The 18,543-nt window shown below is 35.0% G+C and overlaps 5 protein-coding genes across 5 annotated transcripts; 1 reads left to right on the top strand and 4 right to left on the bottom strand.

Moving 5' to 3' along the window:
* Positions 1-6,972: 6,972 nt before the first annotated feature.
* On the bottom strand, positions 6,973-7,323 carry HELRODRAFT_145204 (hypothetical protein; the record flags this gene model as incomplete). Its single annotated transcript, XM_009023578.1, has 1 exon — positions 6,973-7,323. A coding segment is annotated over one exon (351 nt), but the record flags the coding sequence as incomplete, so codon positions are not given.
* Positions 7,324-11,349: 4,026 nt separating this feature from the next.
* On the bottom strand, positions 11,350-13,419 carry HELRODRAFT_176359 (hypothetical protein; the record flags this gene model as incomplete). The annotated part of the gene is made up of 1 exon (XM_009023577.1): positions 11,350-13,419. One exon carries the CDS (start codon positions 13,417-13,419, stop codon positions 11,350-11,352), a length of 2,070 nt encoding a protein of 689 aa, XP_009021825.1.
* A 504-nt stretch (positions 13,420-13,923) lies between these two features.
* HELRODRAFT_176358 (hypothetical protein) lies at positions 13,924-14,805 on the bottom strand (the record flags this gene model as incomplete). Its single annotated transcript, XM_009023576.1, has 2 exons — positions 13,924-14,234; positions 14,439-14,805. The coding sequence occupies 2 exons, from the start codon at positions 14,803-14,805 to the stop codon at positions 13,924-13,926; spliced, it is 678 nt and encodes a 225-aa protein (XP_009021824.1).
* Positions 14,806-15,054: 249 nt separating this feature from the next.
* On the bottom strand, positions 15,055-17,184 carry HELRODRAFT_176357 (hypothetical protein; the record flags this gene model as incomplete). The annotated part of the gene is made up of 1 exon (XM_009023575.1): positions 15,055-17,184. The coding sequence occupies one exon, from the start codon at positions 17,182-17,184 to the stop codon at positions 15,055-15,057; it is 2,130 nt and encodes a 709-aa protein (XP_009021823.1).
* A 338-nt stretch (positions 17,185-17,522) lies between these two features.
* On the top strand, positions 17,523-17,837 carry HELRODRAFT_176356 (hypothetical protein; the record flags this gene model as incomplete). The annotated part of the gene is made up of 1 exon (XM_009023574.1): positions 17,523-17,837. The coding sequence occupies one exon, from the start codon at positions 17,523-17,525 to the stop codon at positions 17,835-17,837; it is 315 nt and encodes a 104-aa protein (XP_009021822.1).
* Positions 17,838-18,543: the final 706 nt, after the last annotated feature.

Raw genomic sequence — 18,543 nt, 5'->3', positions numbered from 1 at the left:
TAAACGAATGAATGAATGAATGAACGAACAAACGAATAAATGAATGAGTGAACGAACAAACGAAAAAATGAATGAATGAATGAATAAATGAATGAATGAATAAATGAATGAATGAATGAATATTCATTCATTGAATGATTGAATGAATGAATGAATGAACGAACTTACGAATGAATGAATGAAAAGGATACATGGATAAATTGATTACTGAACATTTATATAGCGCCTTCCAAACTTTCCCAAAAGCGCTTCTTTTTAATTATTTAAACATTACACAATCATGGCCAATGTATATTAGAGTTTGTGCCTCGGCTTGCATTCAAACCTGGACCACCACAAGACTCTTACATAGCAGAGTGCCATTAGGTTATATAATAACGGCTCATCTTGCGTTTGAACACGGCCAATACGGGACTGTTTCTTTAAAAGGTAAGACTCTTTACTTTCATTTTTTTAAATTATTTATAATAACAAGTCGAAAAATGATAATAATGAACAAATTTTTTTTTTTTTTATTATTCACGCATAATTTTTTGACGTAAATATTAATGAATGAATGAATAAATGAATGAATGAATGAATGAAAAAATGAATGAATGAAAGAGTGAATGAATGAATGAACAAAACAAACAAATGAATAAATAAAACTCATAAAACTCAGTCAGCAAATGAAAAAAAAATATTTTTTATTATATAAACAAACTACATGTTACCATGAAATCACAGACATAAAAACGAGAAGATTCTTACTAATTTAACACTAATTTGTTTAAGCTTATGTACGTATGTGTTTGTTTGTGTGTGTGTATGTATGTGTGTGTGTGTGTGTGTGTGTGTGTGTGTGTGTGTGTGTGTGTGTAAAAACAGTGCACATGTTAACAAAACTCTTTCCGCTAACGCTTGTGTCCTAACAAGAGAAAAAAATTAAGTCACTGATATGATGATGAATATAATAGGTGTGTTTGTTTGAAGGTGTGTGTTTATCTGTATGTGTGTGCGTGCGCTTATGTCTGTATTCATGTATGTGTGTTGTATGTGTATTCAGTAAACTATGATAACATACACGATTCGGTATTGCTATGTATTCTGCAAGTTGTTTGAGGTATTTTAATTTGTATGTAGGCTAGTATGGTGGTCTTTTTTTTGATTGTCGGAGATGTAATGTGATTGATTGAATGGCGATTTATTGATTGAGTGACTGATTGATTGATTGATTGATTGATTGATTGACTGACTGACTGACTGATTGATTAATTGATTCATTAATTGATTGACTGGCTAATAGCTTGTTGGTTGAGTGATTGGTTGAAGAGTTGTTTGATTGGTTGCTTGACGTCCTTCCTTGCTAATACTTGGATATAGATGGTCTGGACCATCGAGTAGATATGGAGGAAGACCTTTGATCTGTTGAGTTCAATTGATTGCAATTTACTACATTACTACTATTAGCAAAGTTATTACTACTACAACTGCTACTACTACAACTGCTACTACTACAACTGCTACTACTACTACTGCTACTACTACTACTCATACTTCTTTTACTACTGCAGCTACTGCAGTGGCCACTGTTGCTACTACTACTACAAATGAAAATAAAATGACACACCGCCATTCGTTGATTTTGTCGAAGCAGAATTTTCTGAATTAGAAAGCTTTATAAGAGAAAAGAAATAAAATGATCAAGTTAATTATGATTAAAATGAAAAATATTATTATATTATGTATAATATTTACAAATAATATAATAATTTATGATATGTTGCGTTACGTTATGTTATAATTATAATGGTAATTCGCCATATTAAATAATTATTTGCAATAATTCATAATATTTGACCGATTTTTTGGCGGGTTTTTCTACTTCCGGAGAAGGTGACGGCGATGATTTTTCCGGCTCGACAGTGGGAATGATGACTTTTTTCTACAGACATTTAGAAAAAAATTTATTTTATAATTTTTAAATAATCTCATCAATTATGACCATAATTAATTTATATTTCAAAGCAAGTATTAATTGAAAGTTTCGAAAGTTGAAAATTGTCTGTTACAGGGGTTTTGGATTTTCCGTCCGTAGTTTCGCTTTCGGTTTTGAGTTGTTTGTCTATGGCCTCCGTGAATATTGCGAAGCGTTCTGAAATTTTGTCTTTCAACTGGTTTACATGAAAAAGAATTATATAAGTTCATGTATGTGTGCATGTACGTATGTATGTATGTATGTGTGTGTGTATGTAAGTGTGTGTATGTGTGTGTGTGATTGTGCGTGTGTGTGTGTGTGCAAATGTGGTGTGTCGTGTGGCGTGTAAGTTTTATAGCTTAATAATACCCCAAAAATTAAAAAAAGGGCAAATTCACCTAATGAAGATTTAAAAAACCTATTTTCCAACTAAACCAACGTTTTTATTCTCTTCCGTCAGCGATTTAATTCTTTTTTCCTTTTCCTTCCTCTCCTTTTCCATTTTCTCAACTAGCTCCTCTTTCTCGGATAGTCGGATGGCTTCAGATTCGCTCAGTTGCTTCTGCAGGTTTTTGATTTCATCATTCAACGGCGATGACGAAGCGGTCGTAGTGGAAGTGGATTTCGTGCTGTCTGACGATGAGGTGGCGGCGGCGGCCGTGGCTGTTGTGGCTGTTGTGGTCGTTGGAATGGTTGATGATTTTCGCGGCATACCTCCAAATTTTTCGAACCGATTTCGAAAATCGTTAACCTTCTTATCTTCGGAAGGCTGTACGGCGTGGGGGTTGAATTGAGATTTTAGAATATTAAAGCTAAGTCGTTTAGGTTTGAAAGTACAAATTTAATATAAAGAATACATTTAATATATAGAATACATATATATTCACAGAAAATTTTTATTCAATAAGATAAATATTGAATTAATAACCCATTGTACCAATGAGTTGTAAATTCAGAATACTTGCCTAAAGTATTTTATAAGGTATTTCACAAGTTGAGACCGAACAAAATTTTAATAAAGTAAAAATTTTAATTATTCATTTTATCAACTTATTCATTCAAATTAATTTGCAAAAAACTTTTTATAAACCTTCTTAGAATCTGAAACTGCGTCGGTGTTGGCTGGTTCACCACTTTGTTTTAACCTCGTTTCCAATTTCTGCTTCGCGATAACCTCAGAGCGCCATCTTTCCTTGTAATCATCTCTCTCTTTCTCCAGTTTTGTTATTAGTTTCTGTTTTTCGGCTATCTGGAATTTAAAAAAAGACATAAAATAGAGGAGATTAAAGATAAATTAAAATTTAATAGATGGTTATTTGGTCTGGACTAGTTTTTTTTAGTGAATGGTAGAATGTCATAGTGGTTAAAGTGATGGGTCTTGTTGCCGCAGTGCGCTGGTTCGAATGCAAGTCTCTTCCTGAATATCACGTACTTCTATTATATATACATATTGATATGCTGTGATTTTAAGAATACAAAATTTGAATCAAACGTTACTTAGCTTTGAAACAATTTCCAAATTATGAATTGGGTTTATAAATCAATTTGTTCTTACCTTGGTGTTAAGCTCTTCATTGGCAGTCCTCTCCTTATCCCAAATAATTTTTTCACTCTCGATGGCAACTTTCAATTGTGAAACATTCTCTTTGTTCTTTATAAGTTCTTCTTTCTCTTTTTGGAGTATTTTAATCTGCGCTTGTAAATCTTTGCTGTTGTTGAGATCCTTATTGTTATTATTGCTGTTGTTCGTGACGTCATAGTTATTGTTTGAGTCGTTTGTTGGAATGGCGGATGATTTTGTTACATTCTGCCGAGAGGATAGAAAAAATATTTTTTATTTTAGTGTCAGTTGGTAGAGTTTTGAAAAAAATAATTTGTTTTGATATAGGCCACAAAATTTTGATTAACATATTTAAAAATTTACCAGTTTATCTTCTAGTTTTGCTAGGGCCTCTTCAGATTTTCGAAGCTTCTTGTTCAATTTCTCGATCATTTTATCCTTATCTTCAATATCTTTTTGCAGTTTTGATAGCATGCCTAGTTCATTACCTTGAAAGAAACATTTTGTGTTACAAAATTTTGAGATGATAGAGTTATGTTAGAAATTTTTTCATTAATATTTTAGTTTCGTTAGTTAGCGGTTCAGAAATATGTAAGGAGCCTAACGGTAAATAATTTACGTGAAGAACAATTTTCTTTATGAATATAAAAACCGAAATAATAAAAATAATTTATTTTGATTCACCTTTACTCTGCTCAACGAAAGCTTCAGACCGCCTTCGCTTCTCATTTTCTTTTTGTAATTTCTTCTCATATTTTTCCTTCAGCGTCTGAATCTCTTCTTGGAGTTCTGTCTTCTCCAGTTCATCTTTCTCCCTCCTTGCTACATCCTTTTTCCGTTTTTTCTCTAACGACTCATTCTTTTTTTCGAGTTCCTTTACTTTCGAATCTATTTCTTCGAGTTGAGCTTCGAGATTTTCTTTTTCTGTTTGCAATTTTTTCTCTCGTTTGACGAAAGTATCATCATCTTTGGAGGTTTTTAGTTTGGATTTGTAATCTTCGAGGGTGGTTTTTAGCTGGCTGATTTCGTCTGTTAGTTCTTTCTCTCTTTTTGATGAATAACTTTCCTCTTTCGATATGTTTTCTTTCAGTTGTTTTTTATTATCTTCGATGGTTGATTCTAGTTTTGAGATTTTTTCTAGGAGTTGCTTCTCTCGTTTCTCCAGTTCAGTGTGTTTTTCAGACTTGCTGTCTTTCTCCTTGTTAAATTGCTCAATCTTTGACGTCAATGTCGTTTTTTCCTTCACTAGTTGATCTTTCTCTTTCACAATTTTTGATTTTTCTTCTGTGAGGTTTTCAAAATTCTTCAAAACTTCATTCTTCTCTCTCAGAAGTTTATCTTTTTCAGAAATTAACTGGTCCTTCTCCTTCATGAGAGATTCGTTCAGGCCCGACAGCTCCCTGTTTATTTTAGTGGCAATGTCGCAGCCGACATTTGCATCGTTCTCTATCTTCTGCTTCTCTTTCGACCAATCAACTTTATTTTGCTTCAATTGTTCCTCTAACTGCAAAAATTTTAAATTAATTTTTTAAAATATTTGCTTTATTGAAGTTAAAACAGTTAATTAATGTAGAGGTATTATTTATGTTAGCGTTTAGAGGTTGTATTAATTTCAATATTCTTCAATAGCATACCTGCTCTACTTGATGCCGTAACTTCTCTTCGCTTTTCTCGAATTTTTTCTTTAATTCAGTTTCAGTCTAAAATAATTAAAAAATGGTTTCATTTACAAATTAATGTTTAAAAAAATAGAAATAAAGTAAATTGACCAAAATTAAAGATGATTTAGAGAGTTACCGTTTTTTGTTTTTCAAATTCAGAAATTTTTTTGCTAGCGTCGTCAAACTGTTTGGAAACTTTTTTGAATTCTTCCTCTAGAACGCCTTTGTCAACTTTTATCGTCGAATATTCCTTTGAATTAAATTTTACATTTCATTTTTAAATAAATTTTTTTCCATTTTAAATTAAGTTAGTAATAATTTTGAATGAAATAAAATAGATTGAAAGATTGTGAGATTTTGAAAGTTACCTTATTAATTTTTTCTAATTTTTCAGATGATTTGGTTAGTTGTTTTATTTTTTCCTCATTTCGCTTTATCTTAAAGAAATGTTTTTCAATAAATAAGGATAAATGAATGAATGGATAAATGAGTAATAAATGAATAGGTGAATGAATTAATGAATGAGTGAATTAATGGATGAGTAACATACCTCAAGTTGCAATTTTTCAACTTCAGATTTCGATCTTTTGCATTCCTCTTCCGAAGCGCTCAACTTATTGGCCAATAATTTTCCATCTTTTTATTTGAAGCAAAACGAAAAATTCATCAAACTATCAAACATCAATAGACTCTAACTCAAAAAATTTAATTTCAATGAAACTGTAACGTGAAATATAAAATGAATTAGCGAAATAATTCTAACTTTGTACGATGCTATCACTCTCATTGAGCAACAGAATATGTTTCTCTTTCAGCTCGTGCAACTCCTTCCTATTGGAATCCAACTGTTTTTTCAACTCGACTTCAACTTCAGAAGAGCTGCCCATAGAGCCGATTCTAGATAGGATCTCCCTCGTCGATTTGTTTTCTCCGAACGGCGTCGCACACCTAGTGCCTTCTTTCTGCTCCAGTTTCGTTCTTAAATATTTAATTGCACACAGTAGGTTGTCGTTATCTTGCTGTAGTTCGTCGACCTTTCGCTTCAGCGTGAAGATTTCTTGCTCTGTGACTTCTAGCTGCAGGACTAGTTCTTTTTCTTTTTCGCTCTGGGCTTCTGGATCGAAGTCGTTACTTGAGAGTTCTGGTTTGATCTTTGAGGTGAATTTCGATGATTTTGTAGATGTTAGTTTTCGTATTTGTAAGCTCATGCTCTCGTTGTCGCCTTCCATCTCTGTTAACTTCTTCCTCATTGTTGTGATTTCCTTCTCGGCAAATTTCAGTTGCTCTTTGAGATCTGTTTCTCGCTCTAGACTGTCCTTCAGGTCTTTCGTCAGCTGGTTGATGATGGTGTTGTCTGCTGCAACGCTGTTTCGAGATGAAGTCTATCGGGGGATTATTTTTTTTTGGTGATAAATTTGAAGTTTAATTGTGTAAAAATTCGAAATTGTTGAATAAGATTGAAAATTTAATGATCTAAAAAAGTAAAATAAATTAAAAACCTTCAGAAGTGGTGTGATCTCTTGGCGATTTTCAAACTTAATTTGTTCTTTTAACTTATTTATCTGATTTCAAATAAAAATTTGTATAACTTTTCACGAATTTTTAACAAAACAATATCAAACGAAATTTTTTTCACAAATATAAAATGATATTCTAGGATAGTCAAACAAAAGAGCATCACACCAACTGACCTCGTGTTTCATGTTGTCGACTTCATTTTGTAGACACAATCTCTTACTGTCCGAATCGTTGAGAGATTTTTTAATTTTGTCGTAATCGGTGATGGCGCGTCGTCTCTTTTCTTCTAGCCGCGCGTTTTCTTCGTGCAACCGGAGGTTGGCGTCTTTTGCTGATTTCAATTCATCTTCCAACATCCTGTTCTTACGTTTGTCGTCTGAACTTTGTATGCAGGTTTCGAAATGCCGTAACTTTTCCTCGTAGATGGCTCTATCGTTTTCAAGTTGCTCGTTGTGACGTTCTGCTTTTCTTAGCTTGAATTGTAAAATTCTACAATTTTTGGCTGCTGCTTCTAATTCCTTCTGCAGTTCCCTGAATTCTAAGGTTTCCTCCTCTCGGAACTGATCATGCAGCTCCTCCATCTCCAACTGCAAATCTCGGACCTCCTGCCTCAAATCCTCATTCTCGGTGATGACATCTGTAAATCTGTATTCGTATTCTTCCAGTTTCTTCTTTAAATCCGCAATTTCGTTTTCTTCAGCCGCTAACGAGGACCTTTCACTTTCTGGCAATTGAAGTTTATCTAGGAGTCTCACCTTCTCCGAATGAAGACGTTGAACTTGCGATTCCAAGTCGGCAAGAGAGGCGTTAAAATGCTCCTTCATGCGTTCGTAATCCAGCTTCTTATTCGTCAGCAGCTCACCTAGAGCCGTTTTTTCTCGCTCCAGCTGTTGGCATTGACCTTCTAAGGAAGTGTTTCTCTCGCGTAGACTTTCCAGAAGAAGTCTCTTGCCCTCCATGATGGCTTCCGACCTCAAAAAATCGTACGACGTCATCGCGTCGTCGCTGAAGAAAGTGTTTGGGTGTGGAAAGTCAGCAGCGTTTGTAGCATCGAGGTCAGTGCTGAGGTTGTTGTCGTCGGTGGTAATTGGCAAAAAATTATTTTTGCTGTCGTCGTTGACGTAGTATTGCTGGCCACTGTCAATGTAGCCGACGTTTTGGTAGTTATTCAAGTAATTATTATCGTTGTTCAGATTATTATTATTATTATTGCAATAATTATGGACGTTACTTACATTATTTTGAAAGAATTGTTGGTTACCTTGTAGAATATCGTTGAAGTTCGCTGGTAGCTGGCTGTTGGTAGCGTAAAATTGATCGTCGCCAAAAATAACTTGGGTCCCGTCGTAATTGAACTGGGCTGGCGTCGGTGGGTTGTCTAGTCCCGAGTTTATTACATCTTCATTAGGAAACACGTTATGATGTTGCAGTACGCTGTTAAAATTTCCCTGTTTATCGTCGTAAATTTTCCTATTAAAACTATCCGAAATGTTTATAACATTGTGCTTACTGCTGTCACTAATTAGACCGTATTCAATTTGACCCTGTGTAAAACTTGAAAAATTATTATCACCCAATACGCCATCATGAACATTTTGATTATTATCTTTGTTTATTTGAGCTGTTGTTTGTGCAACCCTTGCAACTTCACTACTTTCTTCTATATTCGGAGAATCAAGCAAGCCCGGTGCTGCCTTGCTGTTCAACGTTTTAGACTTAATGGCAGTAATGCTTGTGTTATTAGATTTTGTAGTATCATTTTTGCCTTTTATATCAACATGAGTTAGGGAGCTGTTTGTTGTGTTGTTGTTGTTTGGGGCGGTAGGCGTTATGTTTCTGTGTGCAATATCTACATTGATGTTATTATTATTTGTGCTGTTGTTGTTATTATTATTATTTTTATGTATGTTGTTGTTGTTGTTGTTGTTATTGCTATTTTTAGAGTTAATGTTACTGTTAGTGTTTTTGTTATCTTGTAATTTTTTCGCAATTTCGCTGGAATTAATTTTTGCAGTATTTTGTGATGTAGTGTCAGCTGTTTTCGCCTGCGACTGTTGGCTGTCGTTGATGTTTCTACCCACGGCACACTCGTTTGATCTGAAATCTTTCGTCGATGGAGAACTTTTATCTCTAGTCTTTCCGATTTCAATTTTTGTGTCCTTTGTTAGACTTCCATCTTTCTTCTTGCTCACATTTTCCTCTTCCAGCAATTTATTTTTTTCAATTAAATTTTTATCGATTGTCAAAATGCTTTCGCTAACTTTTTCCTTTTGGGTCGGCTTATCCCTCACAATAATTGAGGGGGTTAAGGGTCGAAAATTGGACCCTACTGCACCTGAGTCACCGAAACTCGGTGACATAGATCGTCTCGAAATGTATGAAGTATTTTTATCTGAACTCGCAGAGGCCGGGTTCGATTCCGCAATTGAGACGTTCTCCAAACTGGCACTGTGCCTTAATTTGTATGAATCCTTCAATGGTGCGGTTCCTAAGCATTTTCGGATGATGTCTTTCTGATTAGGATCTGGTGTGTTGGTGCTGCTTGAAGAGTCGCCTGAGCTGTCAATGGCAGTATGCTCTAGCTGAGTTTTGAAACAATTCTTACATAAAACTTTCCTCCATGCTTGCGGTTCGAAACGAAGACAAACTTTTTTCGGAGGATTTTGTGGTGCCATGTTTTGTAGTTTTTTGTTTCAAAAGTTAGTTTAAATCGAGATGTTGTAAGAAGGGTGTTATTGGAGAAAAATGTATCCGTAATATAGTTTACTGCTTATGATACACGTTTATCCGAATTGAAAGTAAAATTCAAAAAAATATCCTTGAAAATTAAGACCAACTATTTAAACAAACAACAAAACGTATCTGAATAGAAATCCAAAACAAAACAAAACGACTTTTCAAATTATCAAATAACAAATTTATAAATTAAATCCGAAAATTCGAAATGTTTACATAACTACCACAAGATGAATGCACTATCTCCGTTAAAAAGCATACACAAAACAACAAAACATACATACAACGTCTTCTTCACTACCCACAACAAAGCTTACTTCTTCCAAATACAAAAACAGATACCTATATATGCGTATATAGGTCTACTTATACAAATACAACCATATTTATATGTGTCTATATATCGAAGTAGCGATAGATTAATCGTATATCCGGTATTGTTCGAAGCGCCAAAATGGAAGATGAATTTCTAGAGAGAATAAACGCATATTTATTAATTTGTTGTTGTTGTCTGTCTGTTAAGTTTGAAATTATAGTAAGAGAGAGAGAGAGAGAGAGAGAGAGAGAGAGAGAGAGAGAGAGAGAGAGAGAGAGGAGAGAGAGAGAGAGAGAGAGAGTGAAAGGTAATGATGATGATGTGATGGTGTTGATGATAACGATCGTACATCCGAAAGAACGTGATAACGATTATGATGATGAACATACCAGTGAACGCATCTTTATGTAGATGTTTATGTATAAAACATGTACATATTTCTGCTGCTGCTGCTGGTCATGCTGCAAAAGGTACAGACCATGAAAAGTAAATGCAAAAACCATACAGAACAACATGCACAACTATAAATTATTGATTAAAAAAATGTAACTATTTTTTTTTGGTGTTTTCTAAATTATAAGAAACTATTTTGAAAAATGATTATTCCTAAAGATGACTATTTGTTCTCGATATTGTGCAAGATCAATACAAAACTACCATTTATATACAATGAATAAGGTTAGCATATGCCAAAAAATTATCATTAACTTTTTGATGTTAATTTTTGGAACCATTGAAATATTTATGTGTATTAAAAATTATTCATCAGCAATTAGGCTAATAAATGTTTCAATTGTAACAAAGCGTAATGATTTTTTTTCTATTTTTTTTGTAATTTTTAAAAGTTGTATAACAGTCTTTATAGCAGGAGCCTCTGGAATTCGTAATCTAGTCGCGTAGAAAATATAACATCGCATTGATAACCTTCGAAAAAGCATCCGCAAATGTCTTCATGTCTTGCAAAACGTTAGCACCTAGGATAATACCAGTAGAACCTCCCATAATTGATAGTTTGAAAGCAGTCTCAAATTTTCCATTCATTTACACTGCTAAAAAATGTCATGTTCATTCATTTTTAAGCAGAAATGTGCGCATAGATCAAGATTTCCGACAGGATGTGAATGTATCGGCTTCTCTCTTTCCTGTGCATCTAAAGGCCAGGTGTTTTTTTTTATGTAATTCTTTTATAAAGAGAGTAAGTATCTTCTAGAACCGCACTAACTGCCATGTAACTAACTTCCTTCGCGTCTTCCTTATCGAAGACAAGAAGAGAAACTTACTGGCAAGTTGTAAATATTTTGAGAATTATAATGTACATAATAAACACACACACACCATAATAAACACACACACACACACATACCCACACACACATATATATATATATATATATATAACAATAATATAATATTACAACATTATAGTTTTTAAAATTGCTTTTTTTGAAATTAATTTGAAAGGCTATTAATTGAAACTAGGCAATTTTTTCGGAAAAAATTTCAAGTTTAAAATTTTCAAAGAAATATAAAAATGTACACTAAAAAAGATGTATATGTAAAATGAACAGTAAAAATTATAAATTAAAAATTGCATGACAATTTTATTCATGCTCTGTTAACTGCCTGTTCACACTCTCCAAAATGTCATCTGGTGATTTGGCTCCACTCGTACCTGAACTCACAGAACTCATATCCGAGGTTTGGCTTACACTTTTTTGATTCCTCCTTGTAAACATGATGTGTCCAAGTATTGCAGCTAACATTAACAGAAAGGTGGCCGTACTCACACTGGCTGCAATGATCAACTTTTCTTTGTAGAATTCATAATCATCCGTCTCTTCGCTAGATGTGGCTGTGGGTTGTTCGTTGGAAGGGTTGATGATGACGATGGTTCCCAAAGTCTCCGTTGTATCTGTGTGGTTAATTTTGGTAGTTAATCTAGTGCTGTGCGAAGAATTCTCAATTTCTTCACAAAAATTGTTAAGCATGAGGCAGTCATCAAATATAAGGTTGGATCTGTAATGGCCTTTCTTGCAATCTTCCACTGGGATGTTACCAGCTATGCTCAAATTACTGCTGCAATAACATTTGAAACCTGCTTGCATCACTGCTAAACTTTTTGACATTAAAGTGCAGGCATCTCTACATTGCATGTACGACAATCCAGCCTTCTCGAAGTGAAGGTCACCTGACACTTTCAAGTAACATCCGTAAACTGAGTTTGTTACAGCTTGTTCATCAGTCCAACTACTGCAGCTGACAACGTGTGCGTCTCCATCTTTCGATTCAGTGCACCTTTGTTCACATCTTCCGTTCAAGACACCGCAACTAACTTCATATACTTCCAACAGTGAAAGAAAGAATCCATCGTAACCAAACTTTTCATCCGACGGGTGCAAAATGACATATCTTGAACGGAGTGCAAAATCTTCACAAATAATAGTCATAGGGTTTCCTGCTTGTTTGGCTTTTTCAGGTCCGTAGCCGCATGTTTTTAAACTCTCCACATTCAATTCATTCTCAACGAGAGTATTTTCACTGAGTCTAGCAACAAATCCATCTTGCGGTCTGCAAACGTAGTTATTATGGCATAATCTCCCGTAAACTCTTAAATATCCAACGGAATATAAACTTTGAAGAGCTACAGCAATCCAAATACATCTGGTATAAGGTCGTTGCCCAAGAAAACCGTTATATGATGCTTTTGTCAAATTTTCTGCGGGGCCATCTCTAGGCTTACCTATGTATTTGTTATGCTGAACCACGTTCTTCCTAAACACCTCGCACAAGTACCACTTGTTTCTTACAGTGCCCAATGGGCAGACGCATTCAACGTACTTATTACCATTGACCGTGGACTCAATACATTTCATCTCGTCACCACAGTCACCATTGTTCCTCGTACAATCTCTTTCTCTGCACGAATCTCCCTTCCAGCCTTCACTACAACCTTCTGGACACCTTTCTTGTATTTCATAGTTTATGGTTTTGCAGTGAGAGAACGTTGATACTCCTCTCTGGAATTCGTAAAATAAACGCGTTGAAAATATAGTCGGCAGATTTCTAAGAGATTCAAAATAATATTCACAAATTTCTGCTTCATTTTTGGAGCATAATACAGCGTGGAAGCTTTCATCGGCTGAGCGAAAATAAAGTGCATATTTGACCTCCTGGAAACAGTTGCATTTATTATAAAATATTGTCTTCCTAAAGAATGTCATGTTCATTTCCAAACAGAAATGTGCACACATTTCAAGGCTATCCAGATTGTCAAAATTTCGTGAATATATGGCGTTCTCTGAATTTTCCGGATGCACATGGCAATAATATATGTCGTGTTCCTGACGTGGTTGAATTTTATAAACTGAATAAAACTCAACCCCACCGCATGAGAAGTTCTTACAGAACATGTTGCACCGCCAGGAAGCCACTGCCGAACTGACCCCGCTTACGCAGTGACATTCGCGGCCGTTCTTCAAGCCGATCATGTTATTAAATGGATTCGTAAACTTGCAATTGGCAGCACAATCTTCGACATCATCATGAATTTCGAATAAAGGTGATCGAACCCATTGAAAGCAGCCGATGTAGTCATATTTTTGGCCATAAGCTTTTGTTAAAATTGAGTTTGTTTGCAACAAAATAAGGACAAAGTTGCAACGAAGTTTCATTTTCAGTATATTTTTATTAATTTTATAATTTAACATTTAAATTCTTTCAAACCGAAAATGTTGATGTGTGATGTTTATTAAAAAAAAATGACGTAACTGCGAAATAAAATTCTTTCAAATCTGCATTTACAAATGTGTTCTATCTACGCGCGGCAATTTAAAGATCAATATTAATCGAAATGATATTATTTTCAAGAGATCACATAAGAACAATTTTGATAAACGTAATTGTAGTATGAATGTTTGGAAATATCCATAGATCATGGCAGAAAATCCTCCGAAGCATGAATAAAACTGTCCTGTGATTTTTAATTTATAATATTTACTGTACATTTTACATATATATCATTTTTAGTGTACATTTTTATATTTATTTAAAAATCTTAAACTTGAAAATTTTTCCGATAAAATTGCATAGTTTAAATTAATAGCATTTCAAATTAATTTCAAAAATATGCAATTTTAAAAACTATAATGTAGTATTATACTATTAAAATGGAAAATTTATTCATGCTCTGTTAACTGCCTGTTCACACTCTCCAAAATGTCATCTGGTGATTTGGCTCCACTCGTACCTGAACTCACAGAACTCATATTCGAGGTTTGGCTTACTCTTTTTTGATCCCTCCTTGTAAACATGATGTGTCCAAGTATTGCAGCTAACATTAACAGAAAGGTGGCCGTACTCACACTGGCTGCAATGATCAACTTTTCTTTGTAGGATTCATAATCATCCGTCTCTTCGCTAGATGTGGCTGTGGGTTGTTCGTTGGAAGGGTTGATGATGACGATGGTTTCCAAAGTCTTCTTTGTATCTGTGTGGTTAATTTTGGTAGTTAATCTAGTGCTGTGCGAAGTATTCTCAGTTTCTTCACAAAAATTGTTAAGCATGAGGCAGTCATCAAATATAAGGTTGGATCTGTAATGGCCTTTCATGCAATTTTCTACTGGGATGTTACCAGCTATGCTCAAATTACTGCTGCAATAACATTTGAAACCTGCTTGCATCACTGCTTAACTTTTTGACATTAAAGTGCAGGCATCTCTACATTGCATGTATGACAATCCAGGCTTCTCGAAGTGAAGGTCACCTGACACTTTCAAGTAACATCCGTAAACTGAGTTTGTTACAGCTTGTTCATCAGTCCAACTACTGCAGCTGACAACGTGTGCGTCTCCATCTTTCGATTCAGTGCACCTTTGTTCACATCTTCCGTTCAAGACACCGCAACTAACTTCATATACTTCCAACAGTGAAGGAAAGAATCCATCGTAGCCAAACTTTTCATCCGACGGGTGCAAAATGACATATCTTGAACGGAGTGCAAAATCTTCACAAATAATATTCACGGGGTTTCCTGCTTGTTTGGCTTTCCGTAGCTGCATGTCTTAGAACTCTCTACATTAAATTTACTCTTAACGAAAATATTTTCAGTGAGCCTAGCAACAAATCTATTTTGATGAATGCAATCGTCTTCATTTTGGCATAACCCCCTTTAAACTCTTAAATATCCAACGGAACAGACAGAATAATATTGAAACATATATTACAAAACTTCTAAACGTTATTAACTGGTTGATTAGTTGGTTTTGTTGATGGGTTTTGATTGGACATCTTTTTTTCTATACATAGAGTTATATTGCTTCACTACTATTTACGCTCAAACTGTTTCTTGATGATCTAACTTCACCGTCGCTTGAAATCGTTGAGCTTCTACCTGACGTTTTGCTTGTTCTTTTTGATATCACACGTTTAAATTTCAGTTCTCTAACTAAAAGAGCTAGCATGAAGAGGAAGGCGATGGTGGTCACACCTGACGTGATGACCAAATATATGTTGTAAGAATCGTGAAGCTGCGTTTGCAATGTTATGATGTTTGTGGGTTCGTCGGAAGGCTTGATGATGACGATGGTTTCTAAAGTCTCAGTAGAATTTGTATCATAAATGTCATGTTTGGTAGCTTTGGAAGTTTTTAAAGTCTCACTAGAATTTGTATCATAAATTTCATGTTTGGTAGCTTTGGAAGTTGTTGTAATGAGGTTTAAAGTTCCAATAACTTTATTGCAAAAATCATCTTGCATGTCACAGTCATCAAATATAAGGTTGGATCTGTAATGGCCTTTCTTGCAATCTTCCACTGGGATGTTACCAGCTATGCTCAAATTACTGCTGCAATAACATTTGAAACCTGCTTGCATCACTGTTAAACTTTTTGAAATTAAAGTACAGGCATCTCTACATTGCATGTACGACAATCCAGCCTTCTCAAAGTGAAGGTCACCTGACACTTTCAAGTAACATCCGTAAACTGAGTTTGTTACAGCTTGTTCATCAGTCCAACTACTGCAGCTGACAACGTGTGCGTCTCCATCTTTCGATTCAGTGCACCTTTGTTCACATCTTCCGTTCAAGACACCGCAACTAACTTCATATACTTCCAACAATGAAAGAAAGAATCCCTCGTAGCTAAACTTTCCAGCCGACGGGTGCAAAATGACATATCTTGAACGGAGTGCAAAGTCTTCACAAATAATAGTCATGGGATTTCCTGCTTGTTTGGCTTTTTCAGGTCCGTAGCCGCATGTTTTTAAACTCTCCACATTCAATTCATTCTCAACGAGAGTATTTTCACTGAGCCTAGCAACAAATCCATCTTGCTGTCGGCAAACGTAGTTATTATGGCATAATCTCCCGTAAACTCTTAAATATCCAACGGAATATAAACTTTGAAGAGCTACAGCAATCCAAATACATCTGGTATAAGGTCGTTGCCCAAGAAAACCGTTATATGATGCTTTTGTCAAATTTTCTGAGGGGTCATCTCTAGGCTTACCTATGTATTCGTTATGCTGAACCACGTTCTTCCTAAACACCTCGCACAAGTACCATTTGTTTCTTACGGTGCCCAATGGGCAGACGCATTCAACGTACTTATTACCATTGACCGTGGACTCAATACATTTCATCTCGTCACCACAGTCACCATTGTTCCTCGTACAATCTCTTTCTCTGCACGAATCTCCATTCCAGCCTTCACTACAACCTTCTGGACACCTTTCTTGTATTTCATAGTTTATGGTTTTGCAGTGAGAGAACGTTGATACTCCTCTTTGGAATTCGTAAAATAAACGCGTTGAAAATATAGTCGGCAGATCTCTAAGAGATTCAAAATAATATTCACAAATTTCTGCTTCATTTTTGGAGCATAATTTAACGCGGAAGCTTTCATCGGCTGAGCGAGAAAAAAGTCCATAATTGACCTCCTGGAAACAGTCGCATTTATTATGAAATATTGTCTTCCTAAAGAATGTCATGTTCATTTCCAAACAGAAATGTGCACACATTTCAAGGCTATCCAGATTGTCAAAATTTCGTGAATATATGGCGTTCTCTGACTTTTCCGGATGCAAATGGCAATAATATATGTCGTGTTCCTGACGTGGTTGAATTTTATAAACTGAATAAAACTCAATCCCACCGCATGAGAAGTTCTTACAGAACATGTTGCACCGCCAGGAAGCCACTGCCGAACTGACCCCGCTTACGCAGTGACATTCGCGGCCGTTCTTCAAGCCGATCATGTTATTAAATGGATTCGTAAACTTGCAATTGGCAGCACAATCTTCGACATCATCATGAATTTCGAATAAAGGTGATCGAACCCATTGAAAGCAGCCGATGTAGTCATATTTTTGGCCATAAGCTTTTGTTAAAATTGAGTTTGTTTGCAACAAAATAAGGACAAAGTTGCAACGAAGTTTCATTTACAGTATATTTTTATTAATTTTATAATTTAACATTTAAATTCTTTCAAACCGAAAATGTTGATGTTTGTTGTTTATTAAAAAAAATGACGTAACTGCGAAATAAAATTCTTTCAAATCTGCATTGACAAATGTATTCTATCTACGCGCGGCAATTTAAAGATCAATATTAATCGAAATGATATTATTTTCAAGAGATCACATAAGAACAATTTTGATAAACGTAATTGTAGTATGAATGTTTGGAAATATCCATAGATCATGGCAGAAAATCCTCCGAAGTCGTTGTACCGATCGACACAGTTGATGTTTTATCAGTTGTTACCGACATCGCTATCATGGAAACCTCCCGAGGCGGAATAGGATGCGGAACCGTACCCGAGGTTCAACTCCCCATCATACCCAACTTTTTGGTTATCAGTAAAACGATCAGCATGATGAAAAAAATGGTTGTTGTTATACCTGCGACGGTCAACCAGCTGACGCTAAAAGAATCTGTTTTGAATGTTTCGTTATTGAGAGGTTCGTCGGAAGGCTTGATAACGATGCATGTAGATTCTGCTTCGTCAAATGTTAAGTTATTTGAGGAGTTTACCTCCAAGGAAAAGTCATTTTTCATATTGCAGTCATCATGCATAAGAGGACCGTTGTAAAATTCATTCGCGCATGTTTCTACGGAGAATTTACCCATTACGGTTAGATCACTAAGGCTGCAGAAACATCTGAAACCTACTTCCATCACTGCTAAACTAATTAATGCATTTTAGAATGTTGTTGACGAGTAAAAAGAGGACTAATGATAAGAATGATATTAAAAACAACCACAACGACAATAATATTAATAATAATAATAACAGTAATAATAATACTAATACTAGTAACAATTTGTCATCAATTCTGTCTACATCATCACCCTCATAGCCATATTCATTATTATTTAATAATAATAATAAATAATTATTAATATTATTATTTTAATTATTTAATGAGATTATTAATCATTATTGATTGATAATATTAATTATTATTAATATTGGATATTTTGTAAGCTCTTTAGAGTATCGTAGCATCGTACTGTAACTTTCATATAGCCGATCAAGGAGTCCTCTTTCGAGTCGTCCTTGACTATATTTATGAATAATTATAAATAAATATAATGAATGAATAAATGGGTGAGTGAATGAGTGAGTGAGTGAGTGAGTGAGAGTGAGTGAGTGAGTGAGAAAGTGAGAGTGAGTGAGTGAGTGAGTGAGTGAGTGAGTGAGTGAGTGAGTGAGTGAGTGAATGAGTGAGTGAGTGAGTGAGAGAGAGAGTGAGAGAATGATCGGAAGAACTTGTTCTGTTGGAAAAAAAAAACAA

The sequence above is a fragment of the Helobdella robusta genome, assembly GCF_000326865.2.
Source record: "Helobdella robusta unplaced genomic scaffold HELROscaffold_37, whole genome shotgun sequence".
In the NCBI taxonomy this organism is placed as follows: domain Eukaryota; kingdom Metazoa; phylum Annelida; class Clitellata; order Rhynchobdellida; family Glossiphoniidae; genus Helobdella; species Helobdella robusta.
This window is presented reverse-complemented; position numbering and strand designations above follow the sequence as displayed.